General features: G+C 36.6%; 1 protein-coding gene across 1 annotated transcript in view; it reads right to left on the minus strand.

Moving 5' to 3' along the window:
• Positions 1–575: 575 nt before the first annotated feature.
• Positions 576–26,673, minus strand: part of EPC2 (enhancer of polycomb homolog 2) — a 75,200-nt gene continuing 49,102 nt past the window's right edge. The window contains exons 3-14 of the mRNA XM_060776432.2: positions 24,824–24,969; positions 21,285–21,491; positions 18,964–19,112; positions 18,581–18,713; positions 17,128–17,319; positions 16,432–16,521; positions 15,321–15,466; positions 14,866–15,209; positions 6,668–6,804; positions 4,641–4,797; positions 3,427–3,760; positions 576–1,832 (exon numbers count right to left, since the gene is read on the minus strand). Of these exons, the coding sequence (XP_060632415.2) occupies positions 1,760–1,832; positions 3,427–3,760; positions 4,641–4,797; positions 6,668–6,804; positions 14,866–15,209; positions 15,321–15,466; positions 16,432–16,521; positions 17,128–17,319; positions 18,581–18,713; positions 18,964–19,112; positions 21,285–21,491; positions 24,824–24,969 (2,108 nt within the window). The 3' untranslated portion in view covers positions 576–1,759. The remainder of the gene's footprint in view (positions 1,833–3,426; positions 3,761–4,640; positions 4,798–6,667; positions 6,805–14,865; positions 15,210–15,320; positions 15,467–16,431; positions 16,522–17,127; positions 17,320–18,580; positions 18,714–18,963; positions 19,113–21,284; positions 21,492–24,823; positions 24,970–26,673) is intronic.

Below are 26,673 nucleotides of genomic sequence, written 5' to 3' on the forward strand. Positions count from 1 at the left end.
TATAAATTCAGAAAGATACGTTGAATAAAATCAGTGGATTTTTAAGAGTCCTTTCCCGCTTTGATAATAATCAAGTACTAAAATGTCCATCCAGATGATTCTGCAAATGCAGGTCTAGCGTAAGTTACAGCTATGAGGTAGGGATTGATTGTGCAATATGCACTTAATGCACATCAAGTACAAATGAAGGAAAACTCACCCTTTTTGGACAGTTTCAAGCCCCAATCCAGACACTGACACATGCAACAAAGTGCTGCCTCCAGAGTTTGGCACATACACCTGCCAGGTCAACTCTTGCAGCATTGCTTGTCTGCTGGTGTCTCATGAGGAGAAATCAGTCCAAAGTTGGAAATCAAACATGCAGCCCCACATGCTGGATACCGAGAGCCAACTCCATGCAGCAGCAATGTTTTGCACATGCATCCCATGTGCCGGCACAAGCGTCTATATTTTCACCATTTTGGCTTGAATGATGGTGAAAGTGTACATGCTGCACGGATGGGCATCTCAATTGGATGACCGACCAGCTTCCGAATTGTCCTCCACCTTGTGAAATAAATACGTATGCAAAGTGCCCATGTTTTGATATGTATTTTTATTTCCCTGCAGTTTTCACTTATCAAGAACAAGTAACAGGGAAAGTTGTCTGAACTAGTGCATAAACAAACATTCTGAAACACCACTACACGTATCTAATTTACAAGAACCGTATAAAAAAAGTCACTAAAACACTACACTACGAAAGTGTCCAACGCGTACAGTCAGACTTTTTCCAACCCGTTACTTGCCTTGTAGCCACAGGAAAACTCTCCAAAATTGAAAGACAATCTGCCACATCCCTCCCCCCGCCCCCATCACCTGGGATGGCTCGATATCTAGACATCCAATAATTATTGCAATGATATATAATGCAATACATACCTGGTAAAATATCATTTATGTGGTGTGTTACGGTTAAAAGCCGGTTAAATTATGCAGACGTCAGATAAAATATAATCAGTTGAAAATTTTCTTCATATCTGCACAGTTTAATATGTGCTAGATGCATAATTTTACTAATCAGGTTTTCTGTGTAATTATTTTTTATAAACTGGTATTATAAATAGAAATATACATTCAAAATATATGGAAAAGTGGGTTACTACATTAAATTTGCATGTATCGATCCATCCCTTTCCCCTGCACAGTAATAGAAAATACTATTTTGCCTTGAACTTCATATTTTGACAGTGAAATGCCACTAAAGTATTTACCAAAAAGTCCATCTAAAATTGTGAAACAAAATGAACCAAGTGAAAACTTTACATTTCCTTTAGAAAAAAATTACAAGAATTTTTCCTAGCTATGAATCTTTAACTTTTTTTAGACACAAAGTTGGATTTATTTTTTACAAGATACAAAATGTAAACATGGCAAAATAAATAATTAAAACAAGTGATGCAGGATCCCATTTCATGCTCATGATCCCATTAAAGAATTATTTTTAAATCCATTCAGTTGCAAATTCAAGTGCAAAAGCATGATGATGAATATCTACTATTCAAGTAACAGAAATAATATTGATGATACAAATAAACTATTTTACAAGGTAGTGATTTTCCCAATTTTACAAAATGTACATTATATATCGACTTAATATACGATATGATAGTCCATTTAGGTCCATTTTAATTCCCTGTGATCCACAGAGTGTTGTTTTGCATTCAGCTGGAATATAAATGACTACACCATCAGCACCGGGGGAGCCACTGCTTTTAGGTTATGTCACCTCCATTGCGACTGTTGTCTCTGCTATTCCGTTCAAGCCCAATCTTTCTGGTTCGTGGTTCTCTCTGAGGAGGAGTAAAGGAAAAGAAAGAGGAAAACAATTACTACTAGGAGAAAAAGAAATATAGTAATTGAATTCTCAATATTTAGCATTAGCTTATCGATCTAATAGCTAAAGTTCACAAAAGCTATAATTCTGAGAAGCCTGCCACATTTGCAGATAACTTTCTTTGTTAAAATTTAAAAAAATGGAATGTTACTTAAATATTCTTAAGTGTTCTGTAACTCCACATGAATTTATCAACTGGGGAAAAACCAATCTCTTCACCAAAATAATTTTTCCAACATTTTGTAACAAAAGGTGTATTATTCTAAGGACGACATAGGTCAATCTCAAGGCCGAATCCAGCCTACCCTGTCATTCTAGTGTGTCCCTCCAGATGCTGGACTATAAATGTTTAATATGTAATAATTTTAATTTAATTTTAATATTCATATTTTGGAATTGTCTGTATTTTAAGGCATTTAATCATTGCCTCTATGTAAGCCGCCTTGAATCCCCTTTGGGGTAGAGAAAGGCGGGGTATAATTAGGGTAAATAAAGAAATAAATCAACTTCTGTTTTCTTCCTCATTAGACATGACTAGAGCCGATGGGAGTTGTGACACAGTAAACATCTGGAAGCCCAGAGTTTGCTCTGTTTAGTCGGGAGAGCGAGCTTTCAATTTAGATACAAGGCTTGTGGCTATGATGTCTGACTTTAAAATGTCCCTTAACCTTTCCCCAAACTCAGAGCCACAAGTGCTGTTGGGCTGCAACTGCCATTATCCCCAGTCAATATAACAGATAATCAATATAACATCTGTAGTCCCAAACTGGGTAAAACCTAAAGAGCATCGAGCACTGTGTAAAAATATATACAGTAGGTCTTCTGAATCCATGGATTTGGCATCTATGGATTCCACAGCCTTTTGAAGGCAATCATGAGGCTAAAGTAACACTCAATGAAAATGAGTTTGACAAGCCTGCTGTAGACTATGGTTTTACCATGGAGAACCTCCATGGACAGCAGAGGCTCTACATTTAGTTCTTGTTTTTTAAGTGTAGGGAAATTAAGGAACTGAGAAGAAGGGGCAGGACTTATATCCCCCCCTTCTTATATAGAAACCATATACATTTAAAGAATAATGAAATAAGACTTATGTTTAATGTAAAATGAGGGCGATCGGTGTACCACAATTCTCTGGGAGCAAAGAAACAGAGTAAAATGTTAGATTCCACCCAGGAACTGGAATCAAGGATCAGTTTTATCAAAGGAAAAGGGAAAAGGTCATATTGAAAATTGTTGGGATTTTTAAAAGGTTTTTAACATTTTTTTTCCAGAAATTTTTGGCTGGCTGAATGAGTTTTCCAGTACTGAAAGTAAACATCAGTGTTTTGTTTTGTTTTTTTACCTCAGTGCCTGCCTTTCCCAATTACTCAGAAAACCAGAATGATTACACACAAGAGTTGAAAGTGTTTAAAGTTAAGAGGTACAATTTCAGTCTTTTTCTGGTGCAATGGTTAGATATTGTCAAGATAAACTCTTTACTTTAAAAAGAGATAAATGTACAAGAGAAAACGTGTTAAAACCCTGTTCCGTTTGCACGAGGTACCCACCTTGCTATGCTGCTGATCGCGCTGCTAGGGGTCACCTTTGGCACTCGGTCCATACTGGCAGCAACTGTGGCAAGTTTTAAGGCGGTTGGCGATGGTGCTGAAGTCCTTGTATTGATATGTACATTGACTGGAGAAACAACACTGACATTGTTGAGGTGCACTGCGTTGGTGAGGCAAGAATTGTTCATGGGAAGCGTCTGAGGGCTGTTTGTGCACAATGCTGGAATTAAGTGGTTTGTGGTGGTGTGGCCAACTGTCCTTACAAGCTGTACGGTTGAGATCCCTGGGCTGGATGATAGAGCCATGTTTGTGGAGTACAGAGTTTTTGACGTTGCTGTTCAAAACAAACACAATAGGTAAGATTTCAAAAAATGGAGAACGCAATTCATAAAACCTAAATTGCCATTCAATCTGATGTTATCTAGATTATCACATAGGTGATAATCCAACACATCTTGAGGGAACTAAGCTGGAGAAGGCTGGCCCAGAACAAGGCTTATCAAGTCACTTTACATTTATCAAAAGGCTTCCAAAATTCTGGAAGAACAGATAATCTGTTTACTGATTAGTCCACTGACCATATCAACAGTGAAAGACAAAAAAAGATACACAGACAAATAGACACTAATCACTATCCTAAAACTCTTCTAACAGTTAACTAAAATAAATTAAAACACAATAAAACTTGATTAAATAGTAAGTTTTGTAAAATGGGGTTAAATTACAAGATGAAAGCAGGGGGAGTAGAGCAATGAGTGTAAAAGAACCAGTTGGAGAATTTAGGTAAGTTCATCGCCATGACAAGGGACCCCATTTTGTGAGATAAAGAGATCTCTCTGGTCGGTGGCTTTTATAATTCATATGGCTATGCAGCAGACTAAGTGTAGATTCTCTCTAGAAAGAAAATGACACAATTTGGCAACTGGATCCCAGGTGATTGTTCTAACCAAAAGCAGTTATAAATATTGGGATATCACCTTGGCATATAGACAAGAAACAAACAAAATATGCACAATGTCCTCTATGGCAGGTGCATATTTGAAGAATAGATGGTAAACAGAAAGTTAACAGTGAATCAAAGCGTTTTTCCAGACTGTGACTCAGACAAAAAGAAATTAGTTTACCAAAATTAGTTTCAAAGAAATACAGTCTTAATTATTTGATAGTTTCGTTTCCTACCAAGCATTTTTTTCATGTTTTTTAAAAATACATACCTGTAGGTTGAACAACACCATTGATATTGTGGCTCGTGCTCTGCTCCTTCGTCACCTCACTTCGACTGGGAGCAGGTGCACTCACCACTGCGGATGCAGCAAAATGGGCGCTGGCCGAGTCAAGCGTTTTCGACATGCAGTCAGAGGTGCTTGAACCCTGAGAAAATTTACACAGGAGTTGCCACAATTAGAGACTAATAAGAAAACTAATAAATTAGCTCAATGCCTCTGAGGATACAAACAGGAATAAACACTGAAACCAAACTAGGTGCAGTGGTACTCCCCTATAAGATTATGTCCCAAATCAGATACTCTAAACAGGCTACATAAATCATTGCTTTCCTCATATAACCACTACTACATAAACAATTCTGTTGATTATTAAGAATCTGCTTCCTTAACTTAGGACACTGATACTTTTTGTTCTTAAGGCTGCATTCAGAATATGCTGGTGATAGGGGTGGGCAAGGAGCTATGTACTCACACAAAGACAGAATTACAACATTTCCACTACCTAATATAAAGTCCATGCATTATATTCAGAATGAAGCATCAGCACAACAGGTTTCAGCCATAGAAGGCACAAGGCAATTAAATGTACCTTTAATTCAGTAAGAAAGTTTAGAATATGATGCAAGGGAGGAAAGCACCATCTCTTATAGTACCAGTCTTAACTATTCTGCTCTTCAATATCTTAAAATCTTTTGAAAGGGATGTAAAGTTTTAATGTCCACAATTTGGATTGTTGTCCAAATAATTATAAAGGCAATAATTATTTCCTTGCAATTCTATAGGGAGAACTGAATTAAGGGCAGAGGGGAACAGACCATTGGCAGCAAAGCACCAAAATGTTGTACGCAGTGGAGTTGGGGGACCTCCGTTTTTAAATAACAACCTGAATAACTTTCAGCATCGTAAACATTTACCACAACACATAACATGCCAAATAATTTCTAATGCCTAAAATTAACAACATTGCAACTGCCAATAAAATATATTGCTGTATACAGTTACAATCTTCAACTGATGTTGAACCACTTACTGTACTCAATTCTAAGACACACTTCCCTACCACATACAAACATTTCTAAAACGGAGTGCATCTTAAAACTGCAGGCGTATCGTATGTGTCTTTGTTTATGGTGGTGGTACTGAAATTAGGGTGCGTCATACAATCGATGGTGTCTTACAATTGAATAAATACGCTAGCACTGCCCAAAAGTATATGCTTAGAAAACAGAATAAAGAATTTAGTCTGCATGTTACATTCTAGATAAACAGTATTTCAATTAATTGTTGAAGGCTTTCACAGCCAGAATCACTGGGGTGTTGTGTGGTTTCCAGGCTGTATGGCCATGTTCTAGCAGTATTTTCTCCAGATGTTTCTCCTGCATCTGTGGCTGGCATTTTCAGTAAAGATAGCAGGAACAGATGCAGGCAAAACGTCTGGAGAAAATGTTGCTAGAACATGGCCATACAGCTCGGAAACCACACAACACCCCAGTATTTCAATTATTTTAATTAGTTAATATCTCATTTTATAACAAGTTTTCTTTACTGATGAAAAGGATTTTTTCCTACTGTTTTGATGAGCAGAACACCCACAAACCGTACCTCAAACACTCTTTAATGTAAAGTCTTGGAAGTAAAATGCTTCTGGAAAGTTGAATATTACACTTAGGCCAAACAAGTATTATTAAAAATGATCATATATAAGATGAAAACTTCCTGAAATGTACTGCTGTTTCACTGATCCACATAACAACTTTTTGTACCTTCATGCAGAATGAACCATGAAACCTATCGATACACAGCCATCAACATCTATAATTCTTTCAGCTGCTGTAATCACAGTAATTACAGGGTATTGGTAACTGTCCAGCTCACACACTGTATTTCTCCCTGTATTCCCAGAACTGGCCATGTGAAAATAAACTGAACTGCATGAACCAATTTCTTTTGATATCTGGTTTACAACATGCACACACGCACAAAATAAAAGCTGTTTTCCAAAAGAAAGTTATTACCTGTGCTTTTGGATGTGTCTGTTGGGAAGAATGCTGAGACTGCTGTTTCTGCTGGAGTTGAGCAAGTTGCTGCCTTTGCATTTGAACTAACTGCTGTTGGTGCGTTTGAAATTGTTCTTCTGTGATACCCCCTGTTACTGCAGAAAAGGAAGAGACCGCACTTAATTTCACCCTAAAAGCACAATGTGATGTAGAATCATGAAAGCAGCATAAAGTCTTACACAGGCCATTAAGCAATACACAAAAACTCTATGAAAAATATATTTAAACCATAAAACCATGCCATTTACATATTTTGTTAGTTCACTATTCCAGAAGATAACAAAATCAAAAACAACGACTAGCAAAAACCTTTGAAACTGCAATGACTAAGGATATTTTACTTTTGTTGATGATGTGTGCCTTCAAGCCATTTCTGACTTATGGCAATCTTATCATAGCAGTTTCTTGGCATAAATTGTTCAGAAAGGATTTGCCCTCGCTATCCTCCGAGGCTGAGAGAGTGGGACGTTTTCATAGCCAAGTGGGACTCCAAACACTGGTTTCTCAGTATCCTAGGCCAATACTTAAACCACTACTCCACACCGGCTCTTAGTTACCTCTAAATTCATCTGAAAGGAATCCCTTTCACAGTTCCAATTAATACTTGCAATTTAAGATGCACTTCCATTAGTAATAATTGAAGAATCAATTAATTTACTGATAATGTCTTGCTCCTACTGTGAAAAAGGAACACCATGTGATTTTAAAAACTGGTATATTCTACAAAGTAAAAATGAAGACCACTACTATAGCTGCCAAGCGTGAACATGACCAAAACAATAGGGAAAAATTCCCATTGTATAAGAAAGAAGAACTCTGTTTCATAATTTTTAAACCATGATTTAGAGCCAGTCCTGCACATGCCACAATAATCCTGAGCAAAACCTTGGGCTAATGTGCACCACTTCTTCAACACAATTTTCAGTAGACAGCTTTTGGCATACTTTATTTTGTTACGGAAGCTGAGATACTGGTTCAAAACAGGTCCTCCAGTTTGACTTAATGGACAACTTTAGGGCTCCTTAACTGCTTTGAGTCTCTTTTTAAAGCGATAAAGTAGAATAGAAATAATAACTAACTAACTAACTTACTGACTATTACTACTACTAAGTCCAGTCATGCTGAAAGACCTAGAGAAGAGGTTCTCAACCTGTGGGTCCCCAGGTGTTTTGGCCTACAACTCCCAGAAATCCTAGCCAGTTTACCAGCTGTTAGGATTTCTGGGAGTTGAAGGCCACAACATCTGGGGACCCACAGGTTGAGAACCACTGAAGAGATTTCTAAAGATAATGCCTCTCAAGAAATCTCTTGGTCTTCCAATGCAATTCTATGGTCATGCTGGAATCATGCTGAAAGACCTAAAAATCCGAGGTTTAAAAAATATCTTCATTCATTTTCACACATATGCTGGTCTTGGGCCCTAAACATCAGCAAATGGATTGACTACTCCAGAAACAACCTTTTAAAAAGTAGCGTATCTCAAATGAATTAAGAGAATCCAAGTCAATACAGCAAGAAGTGACATGTGCTTTCTTCATATGCAACAATAGTGTATTTTAACCACTTATAGAAAAAAAAGGTGACAACAACTTAATCAATAAACTCTGCCTTGAATTCGCTGCTTTCTTCTGCTTCTCATTCTACTGTGGCACATTTCTTCTAGTGAACCAGATATAATACCATGTTCAAAGAGAAAATATCCCTCAGAGACGAGGAGAAGAAAACCATTTATCCATGTCTGCAGGTAGTTTAAATTAGTTGACAACAAAAATGATGCAAACGCAACAGAAAGTGTAGGGTATTTGTGAATCTCTTTAACCTTATTAGAATTTTTACCTATACTTGGAACTTAAGAAATATTTTTAATCCCACAACATAGACTTCACAGTGTCAATAACAAGCATTAGACTTCTGGATACACTCGTAAACAACTGAAGGGAAAAAATTATATATCTCTGAGCTAAAAAGCAGTGTCCTAGAAACAAAGAAGCCTAATTATCTGAGTTTTTGCTACTTCTGGGTGATAATTTAAAATTGACACTTCTGGTACTAAAAGGGACTTTTGCTGAGAAATCTATGCTCATCATATGAATCACAGGAGCCCCCGGTGGCGCAGTGGGTTAAACCCTTGTGCCAGTAGGACTGAAGACCAACAGATCACAGGTTCGAATCCGGGGAGAATGCGGATGAGCTCCCTCTATTAACTCCAACTCCCCATGTGGGGACATGAGAGAAGCCTCACACAAGGATGGTAAAACATCAAAAAACATCCTGCCGTCCCCTGGGCAACATCCTTGCAGATGGCCAATTCACTCACACCAGAAGCGACTTGTAGTTTCTCAAGTCGCTCCTGACACGAAAAAAAATGAACCATTTAAATTATGGGATAAACAGCAATATCACATAGATTATGGTTGAATCTTGAGATTAAAAATAGTTTAACATGTTTGGAGGCTGCAATTCTATACACACTTACCTTCAAATAAGCTAATGTCAAGAAAACTTATTTCTGAGTAGATATATAGATGATTGTTTATAGTTAACTAATTGTAACATAGTTTAATATTTCTTCTTATTTAAATTGTTTTATTGTTTTCAATTGTGTAAACTCCTTGAATGCTTTTTTATAAGCCACAGTGAGATCTTTGATATAGGGCAGGGTATAGATATCTAAACATAAAATAAATAAACAGAATATTTTCCACACAATCTCAATCTCCTGAGGAATTTTATTTACTTTTAACCAAGTGAAGAGAGGAAAGGGGTAAGCAATCAGGATCAGAACCTCCTAGGTTTCAAATGTTTGCAAAGCCCAGGACACTAATAAAATTTATTGCAAATTACTACTGCCAGTATATTTATCAATTTTTCAAAAAAAGGTAAATTGGTGTCTTTCATGGATTTTTATCACATGGTAAATTTAATGCACTGTATTCATTCAGACTGCAAGTGTGGCATTATGCAACTGAGGGATGGTTTTCTATATATGGTGATTCCCCATCCCTATATGAATTTATTTAAATTTGTGAATGCCTATTAACAATGTAAAGTAATACAGTCAACAAAGCTTTTTGCCACAGGATGATCTATTTAGATACACTAAGATCAAGTTTTTGACACAAATATATAAACATGTACTGTTCAAAATATAATAAAAAATGACAACATGTACATGCATTGACAATCGAAGAAAAAAATGCAGATGTACCAAAACAAAGATGTACGTTTCATTATATACCAAATTTTACATAATTTCTATGATGGCCATGTGTATGTGACATGAAATTTTAATACAAATGTAGCAGGATTGTTTAATTTTAGCACTGAATTTTTTAGAGCAATGTGATTAGCTATGAAATGCCAAGCAAATGATATGGTTATTGAAATTCTGTTTTTTTTTTATTTACTGATTGTAGAGTAGTAATAACTCTGTTACACAGAAACAGAAAATTGAAATCAAAATGCCTAACATGACATTTTCCTGCGCTGTTAACGATATATACTTTCACCGTCACAGAACATTATTTTTTATACCATATTACCATGAATAGTAGTTTATTATTACTTTATATTAGTTTGAAGAATTGGGGACACCACACACACTTTACGTTTGTGCAGTACAACTACAACCAAAAATATGAAATCTGCTTATGATATGTTTTAAGTGTGAATTAGTTGTTTTCAATGCAGTCACTTGGAACTGCTGATGATCTGGTTTGTAAAATGTGTGAACTCAGACACGTTGTCTTAAAAGCAGGTTACAGCTATTTATTTAAAGAAAAAACTGGGATGTGCCTTTGAAATCAATGTGAGGCAGGCACACCTTGTTTGCAAGGTGCTAAATAATTCTGGAATAATTTAGCAGGTGTAAGTCTCATTTATTCCAAGGGGGTACTTTGCCCCACTCCTCTCGCATGCACCCAAATTGCCCTCTTCTAAAGAGTCAGAAGGAGATGTGTAATGTAATGGAGAATATAAAATTTGTTTTACATTAGTGAACTTTTTCATAATTCATTCTTTCATGGCTACTGCATAACACACATGTACCTGGGAGGAAGTGCCACTGAAAATGGGATATATACACAATGCCTTGTTTGTTTCCCAAATGGCTGACACCATACATTAAAAGCAGACAGCGAAAACATTGTGACATACAAAAATTAAACAGCATTAAACATAAACCACTTTAAAACATTATTTTATGACTACGCATGCATAGGACTGCTTTATCATATACACAAGGCCACAATTCATAAATATCATTTTTGACACATTAAATGTTTGTTACTATATTAGACTAACTAGTTGAAGGTGGGGAGAGTGGCTTGCAGAACACATGCGACCTTCCAACCAGGCTTTTTATTCTCTAAAAAACCAACACTGCAGCTTGATAACTAAATTCAGCATCAAACCGTGAAACATGATATCAATCCATATCAATACTAACACATTGACTGTAGTCCCTACAAGCAAAGGTATGCATCCTTCAGCACGACTTTTGGCAGGAACATAATATTGCCTGTGAGTACCTAGGGGGTATTTTTAAAAATGTGATAGGTGAAACCTCAGGTATTGGTCCTGTATGTATGGGGATCGTACTGTACTTTCTAATGCAAATACACAAAAACCCAAGGAATACATCCTAGTGGTAGGATGGTGGCCTTTTCACTGTATGTAATATGTTTTTTTTTATAAACAGAACAACAAGGAAATGCCCTTCTCAAATCTATAAACATTTAGGACTAATAGAAGATTTTGCCTGTTGCAGACTGGAATAAAAGCTGGAACAATTTTTTAAATAATTTTACAATAATACAATTTTTAATAATTTTACAAATTATTAAAAATTTGTAAAGGCACTTTATATAGATTAAATGTAAACATTTGTGAGGCACTTTATATAGATTAAATGTAAAAAAAAACACCTCCTTTTTTACATTTAATCTATATAAAGTGCCTCACAACTATACTGAGGGGAAGATGTTTCGTTTTCTGTCCAGAAAGTACATTTTGATGCAGGTAGATAAGACACAGGTACTGGTTACACAGGTATAGGGCCCGTACTGTATGCTTAAAATTATTTGTAAAGCATTCTTTGCCAATGACTGTTATGTGCTCAAAATGGTTCAGATATATATCTTCTTTGTACCCTGGAATCACTGCAGCATTAAAACAAATCACCATATTTAAATTTGATGACTGGCTTGGTAATGGCAAATACTCAGAATATTATTCTATTTTTAGCAAACTTGAAGGGAAAGTTTGATAACAATCTAGGATCAGAGGCCTAAAATAATTATGAGATACTGGGCCAAGTCTTTACCGCTCCGTTATATGTAGAACTAGAAGGTCTGATCCTAGTGACATAATAACCAAACAATTTCTCTTTATATAGCTTCCAGAACATCTTAAAAATAGGCAGGAAGCAATTTGCGAAAACTGAGATCTTCAAAACAATATTTTTATGGTATAAAAAGTAAATGCTACTGTTGTCTAAAACACAGAAAAAAGAAGTATCATACTTTTTTGTTATCGCAAGAATATATGCATTTAAAATACTGGGCCTACTTAAAGTGTATTTATTTATTGATTTATTATTCGAACTTATATGCCGCCACTCCCCTGGGGCTCGGAGCGGCTTACAAGAACAGGCTAAAATCGAATACAATTTAAAAACAGCAATGATAGGCTAGAAGTATGGAAGAGAACTACAAAAAGCCAAGGAGTTGAAATTATTGCCTCCCAAAGAGACAGCCAAGGGAATGACCGTTTTGCTTTTTTAAAATATGTAACATGTATTTGTGTTTTCCTATTCTAAATTGTAAAATCCAGTGTGGTATAGTGGATTGAGTGTCGGACAATGACTTTTGGAGACTAAGATCTTGGGCAATGAGAAACTTCCGTGAAGTAATCATGTCAAGAAAACCCCATCACGGATTGCCATAAATCAGAAATAGCTTGAAGGCTCACAATAACAGCATTTAAAATTGTAAATCACTTGGAAGCCCTGACAGAAAGTTAGTACATAATGAATTTATCAAAGCTTAGAAAACTCACACAATGTTTTATTCAGAGAATAATTTACTTTTGTGAGAATATGAACTTTCATTTAAATGCCCCCTCTGAACAATATAGAGCACCTAAAGTTACCCCCCCCCCCTCTCTCTCTATATATCACCCCAAAGTGAAATTACCCAATCAGAGTAATTCACTGGACATAATAATTGGTTCATTGAGTGATTTCAGAACTGTACATCCTTGCATGTGCATTGCAGGTAATACTAGTGATAAGAAATTATACTATAAAATCTATAGTTAACAAATTATTTAAAGTAGTGTTTCCCACACTTTGATCTTCCAGGTGTTTTGGACTTCAACTCACAGAATTCCTGACTGTTGATCAAGATTAAGTCCAAACAGCTAGAGAACCAAAGTTTGGGAACAACTGATATAAAGCCTTGGTGGGGATTTTTTCTTTTTGATTGCAAGATATTGGTGCTTGGGTGACATATGATGTAGCAATCTGCACCTCTCAAAATGGGTACATAGTCATAATTTTGCTTGTACAAAATTAACAGTGAAAAATCATGTCTTCCTTCTCAAATGTATGTCATACTAATTTATGTGGGACTTGCGGCCTAGGTAAGTTGAACTATCACTGAATATAGCAGAAATAAGCAAAGGGCATACTAGAGGTACTGCCACATGTTCTCTTTGACCCCAATGCCAGCAGGCAAAATAATGTTTAAAAGACAAATAATGTCCATAGACGTCTTTAGGAAGCACATTTTTTTATTCACAAACTATTTTGGGGAGGGGGCAAGCTGTTTCAGACCTAAAATAGATTTTACCAGAAAGCAAAAGGGACCAACCTGCTTTTACAATAGGCTTCACATGCCCTGAAAGCTGTCCCTGGGAAAGAGAGGCACAATAATATAAATCTGACAAACTGCATGCCTCTATGGCAGTGGTTCCTAAGCTATTTTTGACCAAGGAACACTTGACCAGGGACAGCTCTCTAACATTAGTACCAAAAGGGTTACGAATCAGTTTTTTGTCAACTTTAGATTCAGTTTGATTATTTGCATTGGACAGACCACAACAGCTCAAGTTTCTGATACAGAACATATGACATCGAGTAGTCACCATCTGCTCACTCACAGAAAACTATATTTAATAATCTAGAGTTGATGTGGTAGTAGTAATCTTTCATGGGATGTCAGTCTCTCCCCTTCCAACATCCTCGTTGCCTCAGCACTATAAGAAGGTTTCACGAGACCAGTTGTTCTTGTTGTGGCATGGTTTCAAGGCAGCGAGGTAGTAATGGTGAGGCCGCGGACCATATTTTTGTTATTGTGGACTACTGGTATGGGAAATATGTAATTCCATTTTACCCAAATTTTCCAGAAAGAACAGTACTACACACTTGGCTACAAAATTTCCAGATGTTTTTCTTTAGTACAACAGAGCTGCAGCATATGAATATATTTAGCATCCTCAGAGGAGGAGCAGTATCTTAAACAAGCACTTTATTAGATTTCTGTTGTGTGGGACTGGCACACCATTTGAGCCCACTGACTATGATTGGTTTCCTTTCTTTCTTGGAAACTCATCACAGACTCATGCCAGCACTAGCCTCCAAATCATCATTGCATAATGCTACCTGGTCTAAATGGTTGTTTGAATGTTGTCTTTAGATTCCTACTTGCATGAAAGAGCAACTATCACTAATTGTAAGAGTATGGCTATCACAAAAAGAGAAAGAAGAGATCCTCCTATTTTTCCCAATATCTGCTCTGTCCCAACATGGGTTACAAATAACAGTAGACTTAACTATTTCTTCACTGAGTTTTATCACCAATAAAGCACTCAAAGGACATTAAGTTGAGTGTGAAATACTCTTCTCATCATCATCAAATATTTTTATTCATTTTTGGATGTGAGTTATCAAATATTAGAATATGATCTAAAATATGTAATGGAATTAAGTAAGAACACAAAAATACACTGTGGTTTGTTTTTTTTTGGGGGGGGGATATAAACTCCACCACTAATCCCCTTTTGAGGAATATTTCATAGTAGAATCCTTCAGCCAAATCCCAAGTAGAACACAAGAAATATGCATTTTGAATATAACACTGCAAATCCTTGCCTACCTGATATGCCATTCTTGCTGGTGTTCAATAAAGCTACGGATGGCGCAGAAACTCTTTTATTATTCACAGCCTGCCCTGGTTTCCTCGAGGTACATTCTTCACTATCACTGTCCTGTACATTTAGTAGCCTTGGTTGGAAACACTGAAGTCGGCATGATCTGATATTGCTTAGTATTTCAGAAAGGGAAAGTCTGTTTTCACAAGGTTTACTGGAAGCATTGGTCCGTGAAAAATTAGAAGAAAAGTCTATGTTTTGGGAAGAGCTTGAACAACTGCTTAGCATGTCTGGGTCAATCTGCTTCAAGATAGGATCGTGTTCTGTGGCTATCCGGTCCATTAACACCCTGTTTTTCAAAGACAGAAAAGGAGAAGACAGAGATATTAATATTGATATACAGTGTGTGACCTTGAGTCTCCGTAAAAGAGGTCAACAAAATTATAAAATGCTATTTTACCTTCCACCCCTGCCAACTCGTCTTCTTGCAAACCCTATACATCTTCTTGGAACAGTAAGTGTTGTAAGGCAATGCCTATACCTTAGCTTATCCAATTCTGCCAGTTCTGGATTCTCAGGAGGATAATTAGTTTGGTCCAAACGAGCCTGAAGAAGATAATAAAATAGTACTTTGAGAGGGAAACAGAAATAATCACTACATAGAACTATCAAAAGTATAAAGTAAATGGCATGATATTGACTTGTATCCAGATTTAGGCACATATAACCGGCCTGTTTCAAGTAGACCTCCTCATAACATCTCCTGAAAATGATATATAGAGAGTCACAGGACTTTGCTGAATAAAGTGAGTGTAGTAGTGATGGGTGGTAAACTGTTTGGAAAATGGAAAAAGGCAACTTCTGTGAGTGGATCTCTTCCACCAACAGAAAGTGTTAGGTAAATATTTTGTCTTTTGTGTAATTTTTTTTAAAAAAAGATAATATAAAGCAAAAGACAGGAAAGCTACTAAAGGAAACTCATAAGTATGTATGTGAAGTAAGTTTAAATTGTGCCACCTCCTTTAAATATTACCCGTAAAGGAATCATTTGCTCTGTTGGACCCAAATAATCATGAATTATACAATGTAAGCTAGTCACAAGTCAAGGTGAAGAAATATAATACACAGTAATTATATTGTTCACAGTAATTTCCTCCACAATGTCTTCACATAAACTTTGCTCTCAGTCTCCAACAAAACATAAATTGGATCTTAAGAAGAAAACAGCAGAAACAGCATCTTTTAAGAGAGCTGAACAAAACACAGGCACACCACGAACTTACCAACTGAGAAATGATGGAACAATACCATTTTACTATCCCTCTCTCACCCACACACACCTCCCTTTAATTCACACATTGATTCCATAGTCAGCAGAACTATGGATGCTGGTCCAGAGCCTGCCAAGATGAGTAGCCATAGCTGGGAAACGGGATGATATGGTGGTTAACAGAAAGCATAAGTTAAAAAACAAACAGGGTAGAGGAAGAAAATGGAACAAATTCAATGTTTTTTATTTTGATCAACTATGAGGAAAATGGCATTTCTAAAATAAAAGCAGGAATTCTTACAGCATAATACTGGCATCCTGCTCTTCTTCTGAATGCACACAGTCCATCGGGATCATTTTCTTCTTCTGGCTCTGACACTGGTGAGGGTACCTAGTAGCCAAGTTAAATTTGATTTAAAAAACAGTGTTATAACTTGTTATAAATTGGAGAGTCCTCTCCAAAAAAACAATTTTAGCACTTCTCTCCGTTATAAATCTGAATGAAACACACTTTGTCCAAAGAATGGTGAGAATAATGGAGATGAAGAATTATTTTTTCCATATTTGTACCTCACAGGGATGTAGAAAAGTGTTCTTGAAATAAAAATAAAAAAAAATAAAAAAATATCTCAACCCTTAAATCTGATGTGCTTGTATGGGATCGTGTCCCTCTTCTCTCAAGCTGGTCATTGACCATAATAAAGTGAACTAGAACCTGGGAGGGATCATGTGTTTAAAGAGTCAAAACTCTACAAACCTCTGAATAAGACTATGAAAATATTTGGAGACCAAGTCATTGTTCAAATGTAGTATCATAATTCAAAAGAAATGATGATGAAAGCCTAATCACTTATTAGAAACTTTTTAAAAATAAAGTTTTAAAGTAACAATGTGTCCTTGCAATGCCCTCCCCCAAACTAAGCCAGATTTTGTCCTATTCTGCATAGAAAAAATGCTTTGCCAACAACTGGGAGTTTGGTTCTGCACTCAAAGTTACCTGTGGAAATTCATCTTCATCGGAACTATGGAAGTCATATTGTTTGATATCAGTTTTACTGATTGCGGGCAAAGGCTCAGTAGTGGACTGCTGAGGACTTATTACACTTTCAGTTTTTGGCTTCTTTGGATACTTTTTCTTCTGACGGACAACATCAGTCACTTCTTCTTTTATAGACGAATGGTGAGGATGCTGTTTTTGAACAAAACCCCACAATGTTTGTTAGTAATGACCTTTATTTTTCTTCAGATAGATACATAGCTTAGCCTCTTTCTACACGGGCTGAATTACATCTATATAGCTCTGAACAAGTGTCACTTACAAAATGTAGTGTCAACTATTTGTACATAAAGTACTCAGTATCCTTTTTTGTATCATGTTCCAACTTAATAAAATACTTAACACATTTAAAAAAAACATTTGTGTGTATAGTACACCTTCATTAAAAAATCTTCCAAACTTTTCATACTTCCAGTGACATGATTTTCATATTACTATTTGTTAGGGAAACTGCATGCAATTTTTTTAAAATAAAAAACGAATTTCATCTATGTATAAAGACAACAGAATTTAGGATTTGGTGATGTGTCCATGAAGACCAAGTATTTGACCCAAACACAACAGTGGTATGTGCCTACCATGCATTAACCACTAGGTGTCATTAAAGTAAACTCCAAAGAGAAATGTTCTGAACGAATGTGCTCTTCTTAATTTGGAATATTTAATTCTTTTATTTTTTTTAAAAAACTATTTTAATATGTTTATTGTCAATCTGAAAAGCTCACCAACTGAAGTAATTATAATCTTATCACACAGTGGTCTAAATGATACATTATATGATGATTTCTTTACCATTATAACTTAAATTATAAAATCTCTTGCTAGCCTGGTTTTTTTTTTCTTAAGTGGGTAATCAATGAAATCATTTAAAATAACTGTCAAAATTATTTAATTTCCTACTGATGTCTCTTGAAAAGAACTAAAAAGACGTAATCAGTCACTGTAGTTTCAAAGCAAAGCTGTTATCATGTTCCTGGGCAGTTAGGGCTGTATCCAAGGTAATGGTAGTTCAAGAGGCAATACTGTTCTGCTAGTGGCTGCACAAACACTAGAAGAACAAGCACAAGTGGCCCCAAATGGCCTTGTATATAACAGGTCCTTCAAAGTATTTGCATAATCCAAGAAGTATAGCAAATCTTTGTAATTTCTCAAATCAACAACTTCAGAAATATTCTGATCAAATGCTATTGGCACTCAAAGGACTAATAGTATAAACAGAAACATAACCAGCTGAATTTCTCTGAGTTTCAATTTAAACACTAATTTTTATTTTTGTTGTCTAGTGTCCAAACAAAACTAATACTGCATGCCTAAAAATGTCTCATCCTTTCCATTCTACAGAGCAGATAACGTGTCCTGGAAAATTAAACTGGTCTGTGTGAAAGTCGTTTACCTTAACTTTACATTCTTGAACTTTATGGTGGTTTCCATTATGAAAAGTTGCTGGAGTGGTGTTCATTTCTTTCTCTGTTGTATTAAGCTTGACTTCATTAAGGATTTCACCTCCATAATCACCCAAATGATATCTTTAAAAACAGTTACAAATAACAGATTTAGCACATTAATTGTGTGAAATACTTTAAAACATTTCTCTGTTTATCAATTTTAGCTACTGTCATTTTTTGATTAAAGCAACCCAATGAATCTACTATTGATGAACAATGGGCAACTAGGTATGATGCACAGCACAATGCCAAATTAACGTTTGCTAATAAAGGCCATAACTCGTTTCAGCTAAAACATCTTAATATCAGGAATACAAGTTGATTCTCTTACCTTTTTTCTACAACTTCCAACGTCAAATGTAACAACTCCCTTTTTGTTTTCTCTCGTCTCTTAATCATCTCCAAAATAGTTATGGCCCTACTGAATTCTCTTCTCAATTTCAGCATTTTCTCATAAGAAGCTTCATCATTTTTCCGATTCTGTTAAGATAATAAAGATAAAGTCAGACTGAATTAAATAACCATATTCTTATTTCAACACTAGTCATCAGTATTTTGGAAGAGAGAATTTACATATACTAGAATGCAGGTATGGATTACATATAAATGTATTGTTTTAATGTAATCTTGCCTTTAAACATTCATGTCACAATTACCTTTAACAAAACAAAATACCTTTAACACCTTTATAACTATGAGTTAGATACAAAGTTACCTTCCACTTGAACATACATATACCTCTTGTATTTCTCTAAAACTTCCCCATCCAAAAGTGTAGGACACTACAGCAAGAGCGGGAACTACACAAAATCAAAAGGCACCCATTTCAGCTCATTGTGACATGGCCCGTAGTATTTCAAGAGGGTCTGAGTACAGTGTCTTGGGTAGGGCTGTGCGCAGGAAGCCATGGGAGAAAGAACTCGAACAACTAGCTGTACCAAGTGGCAATAAATTATGAAATGCATTGTTTTTGCCCTGGCATATTTATAGCACACATTTATCCACAAAGGGTACACTCGCCTAAGGGCTGAGAACAGCGGTATACAAATAAAGTAAATAAATAAATAAATAAATAAAATAATTATACACACAGCTAAAAACTATATGAGTATCAGAATTAAAAGGAGCAAAACTACAAGAGACAGAAATAGAATAAAACAATGAAGTGCCACACAATGAAGTCAACTCAAATGTCCAAGTGCAATTTTCAATTTGCAACTGAAACTTAAAATTATGGGTGTTGTATTTATTTGTTTGAAAAATTATTATCTAAGACGGCTGCACTACAGATAAGACTCTTGTCCTCAGATGTCACTCACATCTCATGCAAAGATGGGAGTTATATGGAGAAGGAAGCAGACACTGAACTCAATTCTCACATAGGTTCATAACAGAGAAGAGTTTCCTTGAAGCATCCCAATATTATTCCAGATTGGGTTTTTGTGTTAATGCCAGTACCATGAATTACAACAGAAGCAAATCAACAGCTGGCAGGAAGGTTTCTACATCACTGGTTAATTCCAATCAATAATCATTGAATTTTTGAAGGCATGCAAATAATAAATTACAGCAATCTAGTTTGAATGTTATTAGAATGTTAGTCACCACTGAAGGTGAAGAACAATCTCAGCAGGTCGAACATGCTATGCAACAGATGTTACTTGCATAACCAATTTTAAGGATTTATATAATATGGTTTCATTTAACGACTGAGAAGATGATCCTTAAGAACCTGGACCATCTAGAATAGGTTGAATATCATGTTCAATATTAGAAAAAGTTAAATTAGCTACAAAACATTTATTTGTTTTGTCTGATCTTACATGTGTTATAGAGTTCACCCATTTCCTTTTGGACTTCTAGCATCTCTGCAATATCTATTCCCTCACTGATTCAGAAGGATAGCACAACTGATGATACTTAAAGTCACGTTCCAAGAAAAACCACATAGCTGGATTTTTCCACATTTCCCTAGGCATAGGCCATCCGAGCCTTGAAGCCAGAATGAAAATGATCACAGGTTATCCAGCATCACTGTACTTAAATCTGAATATGTACCTCCTAGTTAAACCATTTGTTCATTAAGTTTGCAACTGGCCTATAGTTAACATAATCATTTGTGTCTAAGCAGTGGCATATAACTGTTATTCAAAATTAGCAAACACCAAAGAATGAGTTGCAGAACACTATGAACAAACGCCTAAGATTTTGAATGGCAAAACCTACTACATTCCCATTTGGACACCTGCTGCCATTTTTGAGATCTGTAGTGCTCCAGAAAATAAAAATATGCAATCATTCTCTTATAATCTTTTCAAGTTACTTTACCTTTTATGTTATTCTTATAGATGGTTTTACTGTTACATGTGATTGTTGTTTGTACTGTTTTTAAAATGTTGTGAGCTGTATTGGGTCCCATTCAGGGAGAAAAGTGGGATATAAATAAAGAGTTGTTGCTGTTACCTTCCCCTCCCTGAAACTTTCACTGTTCTAAACTTGCTGGGATTATGAGTTGGGTAAATAACTATGTTAAAAGAAGGCGGGTATAAATAAACTACCACTCTGACATTTCAGTTCAACTTAAGAATCAGTTTCGTTCCATTGACATTTGGGAAATTACAGGTTGGAAAACTATAGAATTGAGATGCTTACCTTTCTAGTCTGCATTTTCTCTGTTCGCCTCCGAAAAGCCACATATGGATCATTGTTGGTGGAGCCATCTCTTTTTTCCTGTTTGATTTGGGGGATGAGAGAAGGTCCTCTGCAGTTTTTTCGTTTTCTTACCCAGTAGTCATAGACCGCCTTAATAAGATAATCATCCTCATTAAGCAGCAACTTAGCTTCCTGAAGTGTTACCAACTGGGGGGAAAATAACAATGGCATTCTGTAAAAGTAATCAGGCAGACTGACAGACTTTCACAATAACTCAAAATGAGAATTTTGGAGGGAAAGTATAAATACGCACAGTTTTAAAGCACAGTGTGTTACACCTTTTTTCCTGACATAATTAACCCTGTGAATTATGAAGGAAGAATATGGCCTATACTACACAAAGTGAAAGTCTGTGGATATAAAAATAAATTTCTTTAAAAATGGTATAAACGTGAATATTATTATATAAAATAATGATTGGGGAGGTGGAGATTCACCATATAATTTTATACTGCATTTTTGTTTCCTCTGTAGTGATTAATTTTAGCACTAAATACAGTATTTTGCCACAAGGGCTTCAACAGATGAAAGTGGAAGGTTTTTTTTTCTGGTACCTAAGGTAAAGGCAGTGGAAACGGTGAAAACAAAAGCAAGGATGGCTAAGTGTGAATTTAAAAAGGACCACTGGCACAAAGCCCCATAGGCACTTGGAAATGTCTCAGAGGAAGCAGCCCTTTCTCACTATTGCCACTGCCACTTTGTGGAAATGGAAAAGACAAAGAAGTGCACTGGGTCATAATGAGAACTACATCCTCTGTAAGATTCTGGCCCATGGAAGTTTCCAGCCCAGAAGTCTTTGGAAACTATACTTTTTTAAGAAAACAAAAAAGCCCAGCCTACGTCTATGCACAAAACCTATGAACAATGTGGCTCTGAAGACTATAGAACCTGGTTACACCTGATTTTTGCAATAAGTATTTGTTGCTTTCTACTCTCTAAATATGTATGTTTAATTGTATGCATAAATACAATTACCCTTCTAAGAATATTCTCTCCCTTCCCAGTACTGTAAAAAAGAGCTAGGTACTTTTTCTGATGAGTATTTTGGTTAAAAGGACTTTACATTTCCATCCATTCAGAAACACAAAAGTAAATCAATTTGTTTTTTCAACCAAGGAGGAAAACAAACTGGAAAATGTCAATACAACTTTATACAGCTGCATTATTGCACTTAGCACTGCAGTACTTAGGACAGATTGACTTCTTTCCTTGCTATACAATAACTGTGATTGTAATGGTTGGACTTTGGAGTGTTTGAACCTTACGACCAAAGTTCTGCAAGTAAGTGACATTTAATCAACATACCCAACCGAAAAAGCTAGAAAAAAAGGTGCAGGAAATCATAATTTACATAAAGTTTTATTCTCATTCCTAAAATTAAGACAGATCTTTCCATTAGCTTGATCTTACTAAAATTAATAAGTCTTCACTTCAATTAAAATTTATGGAATGAGTTCATCGTATCCAACTTACCTCACCAAAGTTAATGCTAGGTAGCTTTAGTTGAACTTGTATCACTAACTAACTAGTAAAAAACACCATGCTTCAAATCATATTCAAATATTTTTAAGTTAATGTATGTAGTCTAACACTCGGGTTTCTGAAGTTGTAAAAATATACTTGATACTACTCACATTCTTCTTTCCCCAATACATTTAAACTTTTGGGCTTTGTAATCCTACACTGAAAGCCAAAATTGTGCTGGTGCATATGATGAAACAATTTTTCCCTCCCGAATACAGTTTTCAGTGATGCCTGGCAAGCAGAATTTCACATCTGTATGGAGAAGGTTTTCATGGAGGATAATTTTATCAGCAGATGTCTTCTACTGGGTTTGGCCTAAAGTGTTTCTAATGCAGTACTGGGTAAACGAAAAGATTTCAGTCTATTCTGTCTACTTTTACTATCACTATCCCCGTACCAGAGCATCATGAAACAATAGATCATGCATTCTAGAAGATTTTACTTACAAGTGATAAAAAACAAGGTGGCATGATCAACTGATTTTTAAATTCTAGCCATTAGGTTTATTGGTTTCAGATATATTTGACCTCTAGCCAACACCAAGAATCCTTAATCTTGTATTATTTTTTCAGAACCTCAAAAATTAGAACTAGATATTCAACAGGTATCAGCTAAACCTGTGTTTCTTAAACTGTCTGATATGAGGGTGTCATATTTCTGCCCATTTCTTTCTCAGAAACATGTTGCAAACCAGCAGTCAAAAGCTCACGGAGAAGCACTGGTCCACAGACAATACTTTTAAATGAGCTATATAAAACAATGTCTAAATGATCAAATTTCTGATAATTCATTTTGTATGCCTGTAAATGTACATTTCTGAAGTTTTGTATACTTAAGACAATTGTTTTAAGTAACTCATTTGAAATCTGTTTGTAAAAAATACCTTTTCTTTCCAATGAAAATTTAAATATGGTTAATTACTTAGAAAAACTTGCTTTTCAGTCCACAATCATACATAATTTATTAGCACCTATAAAAAGCTCATGCTCCTATTGAATATTTTCAGCTTCTGAATTCAAGTTTGTGTGAAACATTCCAAGGTTTTTAAATGTTTATTCTGACTTGCATCCTAACAGATGCCTTCTCACACTCCGCTAGATAAGAGAAAATGGCCTCCCATTCCATAAGATCATAAGACTATATTGGTCATCTTGAATCTTAATTTCTTCACAAATTACAATTTCAGATAGGAATACCAACTTTTCATTTTATTTGCTGATCATTTAAACCTGCTGTCTTATGCTGGAAGGTAGCTGGTAAGACATGCCACGTGGCTTCTACGGCCTAGTTTTCCTATTTCAGAAGAAAAGGGGGTCCCAGAAACTTTTAAGGGTTTATTCTATAACAAGAGTTCCAGTAAATTTATATTTAGCCAACTAAGTGAATGAATTTGCCAAAAGGACCCTGCCTCCGCGCAAAGAGGATATGAATGAATGGTCTTTCAGGTATCTGACAGCTCTAAAATAAATAGTTTCTACACACTATTAAGATCACTGGAGTACTTAAAAACCCTCTCTTTATTAAGCATGTTTATTATATATTCCCTTGATGTTGTCCCTTCCAGTTAGTTATGAGTTATGGTGACTCTAAGCTGAACCAATCACGATTTTATTGGCAAGAGAGTTTTGCTTTTGACTTCCTCTGAGGCTGAAAGTGTTTCAGTCTTCTTCTGAGGCTTGCTCAAGGTCACCCAATGGTTTCCATGCCTGACCAAAGATTCTCCAAAGATACTCTCAGACATGAAACCACATTTCTGGTTTTTAACTTAAGGCATTGCCATTGTTTCTGCACACCTACTGAAAACCCAAAACAATGAGGTGAATCGATCATGGCTTAAAACTATATTAATACATTAATGAATAATGACATCTAAATAAAGACATTCACATTTAAGGCATATTATCAAAACTCAACTTTATTAGCAAAATATAAGATATGGGTTTTTGAAAGAATACCTGATTAGAACTAGCTTTCTCAAGCCTGTCTATCATAATTTCAAACTGCAGTGGTTTGATTTCCATCTTTCGATTTAATCTATTTAATAACGTCTCATCTTCTGAGTCCATATCATAATCAGGTTGTTCATTGTCCAGATTAAAGGCTGAAATGCAAAGAAAAAATAATATAAATGCAATCTTGAAATGAAGCATAATCCATTTATGAAAGTGATTATAGGAAAAAAGATTAGTCAAGTACATTATTCACTCTATACATTGCACAGGAAAGCAAAACAGTAAACCTAGAAGGGCAGGGAGATGAACTTGAAAAACTTTAATGGCTTTGAAGACTAACAAATAATGAAAGATGCATTTTTGGACACAATTCACTTCATCAGATGCACCACAGAGGATTATAAACAGTGAGACCAGAGAAAAGTTGAATACAATTAAATTATTTCTGGTCTTACTGTTACTCAATGTCTAATTTGAACAACCCTATTTTACAAAGGACAATTCAAATCATAGCAAAATAAGAATGTTTAGAAAGTTGTCCTAAAGTAGAATTAAATAATGGAATACATAAAATATAGACATTCTTTCAATAAATATTCTCCAGCCATCCCCTTTAAAGGCTAGATTAGCACCTAGATTACTAATAAGAAAAAAAGCTTAGGAGAGAAGATTAGTACCGTAAAAACTGGGCTATTAGACGACTTTCTAAGCCTTTAAAATCATTTGAAAAGTTGGGGGTCGTCTAATCTCCCGGATATAGCAGATGACAAATGGTAGCGACACTGGAGCCGAAGCAGCCGAGGCAGCGGATGAGAACTTCCGCTCGCAGCGGCCTGCTTGCCTGACTTCCAGGGCTACGCAGGCCAGCGCTGGTGAGCGCGCCCGCCCCTGGTGCTGCCAGCGAGGCTTCCAGCCTCTGTCTTCAGCCTCCAGGAGCAGCGTGGCACAGGCCTGACACTCCGTCGGGCCCCAGCTGGGCTCAGTGAGGAAAGAGGCAGCGTGAGGAAGGAGGCTGGAGGGCAGCCTTTCTCACGCTGCGTCCCTCCTTCCTGGGCCAAATTGGGGCCAAGGGAGTGCTGCTCCTGCTGCTGCCTCCAGCGCCGAGGAAGGCATCTGCGGGGCGAGGGAAGTGGAGGGAAAGGTGCACACCTGCAGAGACCTGCACTGGGGTAAGCAGCAAGCAGACTTTAGCCTGTGCAGGCCTCCGCAGGTGTGCACCTTTCCCTCCTCTTCCCTCGCCCCGCAGATGCCTTCCTCAGTGCTGGAGGCAGGAAAGGTGTGTGAGAGAGGGAAAGGTGCGCACCTTTCCCTCCTCTTCGCCCCGTGAGCGCCTTGACCATTGCTGCCAAGGAAGGCATGCACTGGGTGAGAAAGAAGGGGGAGAGGTGCGCGCCTTTCCCTCTCTTACCCCATGTGCAGCTATTCTGCCTCCTCGCACGACTGTGGTTGCGCAGGGGCCGAGAGAGGAGGATAGCAAAGCCGCCGGGGCTCCCTTCTCCTCTGTCGTCGCTGCTGCTGCCGAGGAAGGAGGCGGGGGGGAGGGGGAGCAGGGAAAGACAGAAGGGGGTTGGAGCAGATGGTCCTTGGGATCTCTTCCAACCCCTTTATTAATGTTGCTGTTATTTTTGAAGCTGGGTGGCCGTCTGTCGGGTGCTTTGTGCATTTGCTGCATGAAGGCAGAAGGGGGCTGGACTAGATGGCCCTTGGGATCTCTTCCAACTCTTATTAGTATGAATATTATTATTGTTATTATTATTATTGAGAAAGGTTGACTGTCTGTCAGGGGTGTTTTGATTGTGCTTCTGCTGCATTAAGGCAGAAGGGGGTTGGACTAGATGGCCCTTGGGGTCTCC

Source organism: Anolis sagrei, chromosome 1 (genome assembly GCF_037176765.1).
Source record: "Anolis sagrei isolate rAnoSag1 chromosome 1, rAnoSag1.mat, whole genome shotgun sequence".
In the NCBI taxonomy this organism is placed as follows: domain Eukaryota; kingdom Metazoa; phylum Chordata; class Lepidosauria; order Squamata; family Dactyloidae; genus Anolis; species Anolis sagrei.